Below are 10,450 nucleotides of genomic sequence, written 5' to 3'. Positions count from 1 at the left end.
CATTCCACTGAGTTGTTCTCACACACACACAAAAGCACACGAGCGAAGCGTCCGGATCCGCCGCGCTCCGGTTCAGAGCGGATGGGATGCTGGCGATGTGAGCGCAGGTGCCTTTAATGTATGTGTTTTCAGCTGTTTTTCGGCGTTTGCTCGTGCTAGTGATGGAGAAGACAAACAATGAACCCATCGGCTGTCGTCTTCCGACTTTACCAGACCTTTTCTTTGGCATTTTGCAGTATTTTCAACATCATATACAGTCGTTGCTGCAGGGTTTTATTTGTGAGAATGAAGTGTCAGGAGGTTTTGCATCAGTGGCTCCAAAGAGCATTTAGAAAAAAATCAAAAAATTTAAAAGGCACTAAACTTGTCTTTTTATTTGTTTGTTTTTTTCTGATCAGCTCCCTTCAACATTTTTCAGTTTCATGGTGCATCATTGTGGTAAAATAAAGGTTACCCAGGTCAGGAGCCCTAGACAGTATGTCTACTCCAAGCTTTCATTATCCATCATTTGGCATGATTGCTTCAAGCCAAACGAACTGTCCAAGAGCCACAACTTATTACCAGCAATAAGGAAGTTTCCATTCCTGTTCTGTGGAGCTGTAAAAGAACCTCTTGGCTGCTTCTGAAAGGGAGAGAAAGGCGTGAGGTTGAACAGTGTTTTGACAGTTCGCCAGAGAATGAAGGGCGCAGCTTTTTTTCATTTTTATGCCTTGTAAAACATGTTTAAAAGCAGTCGGAGGACAGTGTTGTCACGAGATGATGAAGGGACTTCAGGGGTAAAGGGGGTCATCCATTGTTTACCGTGCTCCTGAGCTAAACTGCAGCGGTCAACATGACCCATCTCCTTGAACTATGTCCCACATAAACATAAAACTGCGCCTCACAAACCTGRGCACCTCCACAAAAGGGTGCATCTTTCAGCATCCAGGTGAGGTGGCTGAAAAGTCCTATGAGTTTTAAAATATCTTTATTGAAGAGACAGAAGAGGTAGGAAGGCATAATCTGCTTGATGATGGTCCAAGAGTTGTTATCAACGTGACGTAAACTTGGAACTAAAGCAACGGTTCAGATCTGTTGAAACGACACTCTGTGGAGAAGCCGAACATTTATTACCTTACATGTTATTGATAGCTCTTTGAATGACCTCAWTTTGAAGAGATAGAAGTCCGACCAGACTGACGAGCTTTAAAGCACACTATTTTATGAGCTTCTACTTGAACCCTCCTGCCCTCGAGTCAAAATGACCCACATGGTCTCAGTTTTAGGACTGAGGCCAGCAGGAGGGTCATAAAGAGGGAGAACAGATTYATGGTAACAAAACTGAGCTTTGAGATTTGAAAAGTGAATCAGAATCGTCCACGTCTGCAGTACAGAGTGTCCCCTGTTATCAGTGTGGRCAAAATTCAACTCCTCCATGACCTGCAGGTAAGATACTGATTGTTCCCGACCTATTCCATAGAACCCCACATTCAAAAAAATCTTTCATTTTAAAGCAGTGGTGTCAAACTGATCTTCACAGAGGGCCACATGAGCATTATGGTTGCCCTCAAAGGGCCAGTTGTAACTAACTTTGACTAATGTGACACGATACGTCACATTCCTCGTCTCATTGTTACAACTGAGCACTGCTAACAAATAATAGCTGAGCTCTACATGGTGGTAGAAGCAGCATTTAAACATTATATAACAGTAATATTATTAAAAGTTAAAGTTAGAGAGTTTTACTCACTGTTGAGTTGTGGTACTATCTTGAATTCTGAACTCTTTCACGTTCCAACAGGGATTTCCTACTTGGAGGGGGCATTCCAGTTTAAATTTTCAACTTGTAATTGGAAAATCCCCACTTGCCAGTTCAACTGGGCTGCAGTAAAACTAGCCCACCAGCTGGCAAAATAAAAAAAAAATAAAAAAATGCAGTAAAATGGAGATTTTACACAGCTTTTTGCAGCTGCCATCTACTTTTAAACCATGTGCACCTCTTGGTGGGATGCCGTCATTTTGCAGTTAAAATAATTGATGCATTATGGGAGATGTAGTTTATGGTTACAATACTGGCTTTAATGCAGCATGCACTTATTTTAATACATTAATACATCTTTGTAGCTCTCYCGGGCCACATAAAATATCATGGTGGGCCACATTTGGCCTGCGAGCCTTGAGTTTGACACCTGTTTTAAAGAGAAAAATGATTATTTCTAYTTTGTTTTTTATTATTTTCCATAAATGATCACTGATACAACTTCCTCAGAACTCCAGGATATTCAGTGAGCTCAGCCTCAGTTTCTTGGCTGAGTTCCCCTCCTGGCTCATGCAGTAACAGCAACATGCCTGAACCCACCATCTGCTTTCTAAGACTCCTCCAACCTCGTTAGCACATTTAAAAGAAACAAATGATAGTCACAGTGTTTTGTTTTTTATGCACTTAAACCCAAAATACATCACATTTTCTCAAACCAAAATATCTGGATACCCCCACCTCCCGTATAGGTTTTGGTCCTGCTGCTGAGGGACAATTCAGTGGAGATGAGGCTCACTTCACTTCATTTCTCTGCACACGGTCTGTTCTCGAGCCCATTTTGTTCTTCTGCCTCGGAAAGTAGGGCAGCCCAAATCAGTGGCTTTGTCATTTCAAGCCAGCCTCGACCGAATCTTTAAATAAATCCACGATTGGTCGTTTCAGCTCAAACTGCACTGTCATGTTTTCACTCATAACATTGTGATGACAGTGATGGCAGTTTATTCTTTGTTAGAAAATCAATGTGATGTAAAATAAAATAAAATAAAATCTGAAGAAAAATTGTTTCCAGTTTTCAGTTTTTGTCTGTCATCTCCAAAAGCAAAGCTCCAGCCTCAGCAATAACCAGCAGGTTTAATGCTGTCTCTCTGCAGGCTGGAAAACGACAGCCAGATATTACATAAATCCACTGAGGCTCAAACAAATACAGCTCTAGCGACCCCTAGCGGCGACTCCTGATCATCGCAGACYAGAACTGTGTTATTGGAGCAGCCAGATGGAGCTCCTGGTGAACTTTCTGTCACAAGGCATCTTGATYAAAATGTGTTTGGACGTTTCTTGTCCTTCACACCAGATTTTCCGGCAGCCTGTGTTGGTTTTTAACACCAGAGGGATGATYTGAACAGAGCTGAGTCATCAGTTTGACTGAAAAATCATCCAKGCAGTAAGGTCATCACAGTGTGGGGCTGGACAAAAGAAAATCTCATTTCAACCCATTTTCTTTCATGATACATAGAACCAGCAACCTCTGATTTTACTGAAATACCTTTTATTATTCATATCTTTATAAGGACTCACACCTGGAATGGCTATTTCCAATCAGAAACGTCACAAAAATATTGTCTTCTTTACTTTTTTTTTTCAGTTTAACTGTAACACAAACAAAACAAAACAAAAAACACACAAACAAACCACACCAGCTTTTCACAACAAGGTGTCTCTTCATAAGTCCTTGTTTTTTTCTTCTTTTTTWAAATCATGCAGAAGTAGGCTCGGACCCATCGCTTGGCACAACGTTGAACTTCGAGAATAAAACTGGTCCTGCTGAGGATAAAAGGATGTGGCTCGGAGCCTGCAGATGTGAGTATGTGTAGATGTGTAAATATGGGTGTGATCAGAAGATCGTTTGCATGCATTATTAATACTAAGAAAAAGTCTTTACTTAAAATCCAGAGCCAAAGAGAGGCTTTCTGAAGAAAACTGCTTTTGTGCACGTTTATATATAGCCCTCATTGGATTGATCCTGATATTTCAGTCTAAGGCAACTTTCCTTTCGAAGGAGACCAGAGTTTTAATGTCTCCTGTGACGGCTTGTGTTTATGGCTGACAAGACGACGTCACAGTGATTGGGAGCGTCTAAACTTGGTCCAACTTGGCTTTTCAGTGATGCAAATATTAGAAAACCTGTATCCAAATGGAATCCCACAATCGGTTTAATGTTTTTTTATGATTAATGTGTAAGTTGTGGGTTAAACTGACATTTATTTAAATTTTTTGCTAATACTATATAATAACGCACCTGTAAGGTTTAGAGACCATGAAGAGAAACAGTGTTCACAGTGTTACTGAGAGATGACAAAAAGAAGCTACATCGAACTACGAGAACCGTTCTCACGTGTAAATKCTGGCTGCGGTGCTGAGTCACTGCACGCTCGGGCCAAGAGTTAATCTCCTGCGCAGAGCGTATTGCTTTGGGACCCCTGTGGCCTATAAAAATGTGTGCCCCCTAAAGCAAGTTCATTACAGAAGCAGGGCTGGCCTCACTAAAATACCAAATGTCTCCTGTCGGAATCAACCGCTGACCTTCTGAACAGAWTWTTTTCCGGATGCAGGAATGATCAAATTCTTTRTTTTGAGCCCTCTGGATGTTCGCTGACTGACAGGGTCACAGTTTAAAAAAGGAATTCTGATGAGTTCAGGTGCTTTTGTGTCGATGTGAAAATGATTTATAATGCCCCTCGTTTGAAACAAACAGAGGTAGGGATATASTGAAACTTAAAAACCCACGAAAACCTTTAAAGGGATCCCTGATTAGTTGTAACATTAGACTTTATTTGATAAACATATATTTTAACTGTAAAGTGAATACTGTAAAAATACTGTAGGATGTTTAGTTTTTATCACTTTTAAACTAAAAGTTTAAAAATATATTACACGGATGAGGCCATTTTATTTACAAGCAAAGCATTCTGGGTAAATGATGATGTGGATAGGTCATCGATGGGAGGATGGTAGTGAGAAACCAGAGAGCGTTGACAGAGAGGAGAAGGTAGAAATGACTCAGCCTGTAACTGAAAATATGGATGGAGGACAACAGAACTGCTTCATGGAAGAAGAACCCCAGCTTAGCCTGTTAGCTTTAGCATTAGCCCTGACGCTATCATCATATATATGTATTAGCTCAGCGCTACACATACTCCTCTCATCACTGAGGTCCTCCATTCACATGACAGAGAGGAGAACGCAAAAATGACTCAGCTGCAACTGAATACAGATGAGGACCTCAGTTTAGCTTGTTTGTTTGTGGCGCTAGCACTGAGCTAATACATATAAGGCAATATAGTGTTGGCGCTAGCGCAAAGCTGAGCTGAGGTTCTTCTTCCATGAAGCAGTTCTGTTGTCCTCCATCCATATTTTCAGTTACAGGCTGAGTCATTTCTACCTTCTCCTCTCTGTCAACGCTCTCTGGTTTCATTTAAAAGAGTCGATCATCAGATATTGTCCAAGATTAACCTTCAGGGTGGAAATAGCTCTCTCACACTGAGAACTTATCCACATCATATACCCAGAATGCTTTGTGTGTAAATAAAATGGCCCCATCCGTGTAATATATTTTTAAACTTTTAGTTTAAAAATGATAAAAACTAAACAGCCTAGAGTATTTTTGCAGTCTTTATTTTACAGTTTAAATAAATGTTTATCAAATAAAGTCTAATGTTACAACTAATCAGGGATCCCTTTAATGTTTCTTTAACTTTTGCATGCTTTGAACTATTTTTTTGCACAGTAAACGTGTTATAAATGATAACTCCTGACAACCATATATGGCACTAAGAAGAATCAGTTCCAGCAAGCCCCCCTGGACTCAGAAGCATATTTACACTGCTAGAACTCGGGCTTTGGAAACGTTTCGGCCCAACTAGGCGGCCACTTCCTCTCGTGGCAGGTTGAGCCTCACCTCGCCGTCTGCTGCGGCAGAGGCCGAGTACGCCGCGGTGGCTGACACMGGACCGTTGGCTTCCATGGTGAAAAGCTTGCACGGTCCTGGCCGGGCCTCYTCGGGGGACTCCACGTCAGGGCTGGGGGCCCTGGACGACCCGCGCGAGGACGTGGGGCTCAGCTGCACGGCCGTGGTGTCCTGCAGCGTGTGCTCGCTGGTCTCTATCTCGAACGCCGCGCCGCCGGCCAGCCCGCCGTGCCCCATCAGCCCCGCGCCCCGGCCGCCCGCCTTCGACCCCCGCGAGCTGCGGGGAGGGGGCAGGCGACTGCACACGCAGCAGGCCCCGAAGAAGGAGAAGGCCACCAGCAGCAGGACGGGTCCGATGATGATGGGGGGGTTGGCGGAAGGCACCAGCGTGCTGAAGGCGAACGCGCCCACCAGGGTGATGTTGAGTCCTGCCAGCATGATGCACAAACCACAGGCGCAGCAGAGAGCTGGGGAGGGGAGCCCATGGGGGCGGGACTTCCTTTTTTTCACCTTCTGGGGGTCCTTTTTAGGCACAGGGGTGCTGCTGCTTCGGTCAGTGATAACCATGTTGTCTCCTCCAGACGGCTCCAATCCTCAATCTGTTTCAGACATACAGAAGAAAAAATAAACTTGGAGCAGTTCCTACATTGTTTTGTGCTCATCTGAACTCTGCTAACTTCTCCACATTACAAATATGAACACACAGCAACTTCTGCTTGAATTCAAAATCATTTTGATATCATCTTGAAGCTTTGATTAGRATTTTTGGTAACAATGGTTTTCAGCTACTTCTAATCTTTAGCTTTGCTTGTCTAAATTGGCTGGATAATAAGTTGTGACTAGCATTCACCATGATTTTTTTATCATTCTTATATGATCACACGTACACACAAGTACAAATACTTTGTTACTGTACTTAAGTAGAATTTTTGGGTATCTGTACTTTACTTGAGTAATTATTTTCAGCCTACTTTTTACTTSTYCTTCTTACATTTTCACATAATTATCTGTACTTTATACTTACATTTTTTAAAAGGCAAGAAGTAGAAAGTTGTTGCTTTCATTTCATTTTTGCTTGTTTTCATTCCAGCTTGTTATTGTAAAAAATAAATACTATCCATATAAATTGTGCCTCCAAGATAGAGTGAATTTAATTGTGTTTGAATGAGAAGTATAAATATATACAATTCTGATACCGTATTAGTTTGTACACAAACAATTCATGTCACACTCCAGCAGGAAATAATTATTCAAATAAAAGGACTGTACTTWAGAAATATTTGTATTTCATGAATTATATTATTGCATTTGGGCGCAGCCCTCAGATAGATTTTAATAAAATATAGTCAATTCTGCATTTTTTGGAGGGAGGTCACCTCCTAATAAATACAGAAAATCTAACTGCTCATTTTAAATCAATACTCAATACTAAAGTGTAAAAAATATCAGATACTTTAAGACTTTTACTCAAGTAATATTCCTAAAGGAGACMTTAACTTTTATCAAAATAATCTTTTGGTAACATACTTGTACTTTTACTCAAGTATCACTTTGTGGTACTTTATACAACACTGCTGAAATGGGGGATTGAACCAGCAACCCTCAGGTTACAGGACAACMCCCCTAACCACTCCCCCCACAGCTGCCACAGCCACCTCTAAAAAACACCTTGGCCGTGCCTGTGCCACCCTTTGCAAAAAAAAAAAAAAAAGTCTAGCTCCGCCCCTGTTGCAGATTAAAAACAATTTGTCACAGATTACATGTGAAAGATAATCAAGAGCATTTGTTTTAAAAGCATTTAATTTTTTTAATCAAGGCTCAGTGAAACATATTTTRTATGTTTTCAGTCTAAAATGAACACTATGGTTTTATTAATGGAAATAGGCCCAAAGTTACCGCTGAATTTTTAAATTACGGTCTAAACACTGTAATTAAACTTAAAATAAYGGGACTAGTTTTTTTAACAGAGGATGACTTCGACTCGTCCTCATCACTGGATTGCTCCACATCAGTTGCCTCATCTCGTCTCCAACGTCTGACTCCTGCTCCTCCTCTGTCACACAGGGTTCCTCCCTCTGACCGAGGGCATCAGTGACAGTTTTAGTTTGGTTGCTGTGCTGCCACAGAATGAGTTATGAGTTTTAAAACAAAGGGAAAAAAATTAAAATAAACAAACTGTTAACTGAGTTGCAATAAAAGTTTTCATCAGGTCTGGTTCCCATGGGGGGCTGCTAATAGGGACAACATKTTTCTCCGACTCAGGTGTTGCCATGGAAGCTAAAAAGCAGGATTAGATGTGTGTGTCCTTGTATTTGTTACCTTGTAAGGCCAATTATTCCAAAACATACTGCCTTGTAAGGACCCACTGCTCCTTACGGGGCCCAAAGCCCGGGCTCCTTAAATTCAAATGCTGTRTTTGGGTTGTGATTAGGTTTAGGGTAAGGGTCGAGGTTAGGCTATAGAAATCAATGGAAAGTTCCTGTTAAGATAGAAAGATGTGTGTGTGTGTGTGTGTGTGTGTGTGTGTGTGTGTGTGTCCACTCAAAATCAAATCTACATCTCACTGCATGATGTAATGATCTAAMGTCACTTTTATTGACGACTCGTTAACGTTTTCATCCAGTGAAAAATATTTWAAAATATTTATTGTCTCATGTTCAGTTGACGACTTGAACAAAAGAAATCTCGAGACAATCAGATCAAAGAAAAAATATATACATTTTTTTTTACTTTATCTTTTGAAGAAAAAAGCTTGACTGGAAACAAGCAAACTCCACAAAATTCTCAGTAACAATCCAGACTGAAGGGGTCATCTAAAAACAAATCATTTTTGAACCTAAAGCGCACAAATCCAGTGCCTCTTTCTTTCGCACAGAAAATATCCTGACAGCTTCTTGTTGATTGAACATCTGTCTGAGTCTCAGCGCAGCTGGATGATACAGCCAACATGAGCCACCAGAGGATTTGTGTTAAATGACTGCTTTTCACCCAGGAGGATACAGTAAATATAAGAGGAGGAGGAAGGAGAGGGGAGGTATAAATCAATTCTTACCCTTTATGCCATCATAGTGAGGGATTTTCCATCGTCCACTCGGTAGATGTTCACGGGGGGATCCTCTGATAGTCGCGTGTGATCACAGGATGAAAGGCTGCATCAACAACAAACGATCCTCTTATTTTGCTGGGTTCTTTCAGTCGCGAGGGGCAAAGACATGAAGATCAATCAGGAAACACGAGGACGAGCTGTGGTGGGGGGGTATGAAATCCAGCAGGAGACAAGATCACTCAGGTGAGGCGACATTTTTTTTTTTTTTTTTTGACGCGCAGACGCAGCTCCTGACGTGGAGCGCGAGGCGCACCTGACAGCTTCCTCCTCCTCCTGAAGCGGAAATGAAAACAAACAGTCCGGGGTTTGTCTTCCAAGCGCGCGGGTCTGATGATGAGATGAGTCGGTCCCCTTCGCTCCAGACGGCCGGATGCGACGCTCCTGTTGTCTCCTCGTCACGCATCCGTCCATCCATCCATCACCAGGGCGCTGCTCCGTGTGTGCGCGCGTGTTTGTGTCTAGGGGGCGGGGTCACAAAAATTAAGTCTGTTTCTCTCACTCAAAGCAGCATGTATTTGAGAGGGCGATAATGTTTTTTTGCCCACGTCTCCCGTGTGCYTCTGTCTGTTAGCAAAATATCTCACGAACCACTAAACGAATTGTAATGAAACTTACAGGAAAGGGTCATTGGATGCACTTTTAAAACTGTTTACATTTTGGAGTTGACTTGATTCAAGATGGCCGCCACATCTAAGTTGCCTTAAAATAGCAAAACTGTCTGCGACTCCGTCAGTTTTATAGTTATTCAGCTAAAAGTTGGTACGGTAGTAGCTGAGAGTCATCCCTAACAAGTAATCCGAGTGTTCATCGTTTCATGAGACCTTTGCCTAAAAACTTCAGTATTAACTTTTTGGAGTCAACCCTGTTTTTTTTAGACAGCTCTCGAACACCTGAAAGGATTTCAGTGAAACTTTCAGAAAGAGATCAGTGGGTGTGCATCTGCAACTGATTGATGTTTGGAATTAACCAGATTAAAAATGACCACTACAGCTGACATTATAACTCAGTCAGTTTTACAGATGTTGTGCTGGCTGTGGTAGCTGAGAGTCATTCACAACATGTCTCAAAACTCATGCCCATCACCTTTTATGTCTGTGTTGGCCTTGTTCTTGATTAATACTGTCTGTTGCAATATTTCAAGTTTATACTTACAAAACTGTAGTTCTTTGATTATTTATTATGCTTATGCATTATAGTGAAGCTCAGTCATCTTGTTTCTGTGACATTTGCATCATGAGATATTTTTACTAAATCTTCAACAATAATGAAACTTTCCCCATCTGGGAATGAAACTCAAATAATTGCCATGATAATTTAACAGAAAATTGTATTTTTGTTTGTCATAAATAAATCTTACTTTGTTGTGTATTTTCCATGTTTTCTGCTTTGTCTTGCTTGAATCTAAGAAGTGTTTATCATTCTGCTGTTTTTTTATTTTAAATATTGTTTTTATGTAATTAGAAACCATTTCAGAGGATATTACCTTAAGCACTAAATGTTATGAATGCTATAAATAATGACATTACCTTGGAGATACTGTGTCCCTTGGGCTGCTACCTTATCGTGGTGGAGGGGTTTGAGTGTCCCAATGATCCTAGGAGCTATGCTGTCTGGGGCTTTATGCCCCTGGTAGGGTCACCCA

General features: G+C 41.3%; 1 protein-coding gene across 1 annotated transcript; it reads right to left on the bottom strand.

Annotated features, from left to right (window-relative positions):
* Window positions 1–5,408: 5,408 nt before the first annotated feature.
* Window positions 5,409–9,992, bottom strand: tmem275a (transmembrane protein 275a). The gene is made up of 2 exons (XM_014033600.1): window positions 8,755–9,992; window positions 5,409–6,301 (listed from the first exon to the last, which is right to left on the bottom strand). Exon 2 carries the CDS (start codon window positions 6,267–6,269, stop codon window positions 5,655–5,657), a length of 615 nt encoding a protein of 204 aa, XP_013889054.1. The 5' UTR covers window positions 6,270–6,301; window positions 8,755–9,992; the 3' UTR covers window positions 5,409–5,654.
* Between the last annotated feature and the right edge of the window lie 458 nt (window positions 9,993–10,450).

This window comes from Austrofundulus limnaeus, unplaced genomic scaffold (assembly GCF_001266775.1).
Source record: "Austrofundulus limnaeus strain Quisiro unplaced genomic scaffold, Austrofundulus_limnaeus-1.0 Scaffold1782, whole genome shotgun sequence".
In the NCBI taxonomy this organism is placed as follows: Eukaryota; Metazoa; Chordata; class Actinopteri; order Cyprinodontiformes; family Rivulidae; genus Austrofundulus; species Austrofundulus limnaeus.
The sequence above is the reverse complement of the archived record's forward strand: the minus strand, read 5'-3'. Positions and strand labels throughout refer to the sequence as shown.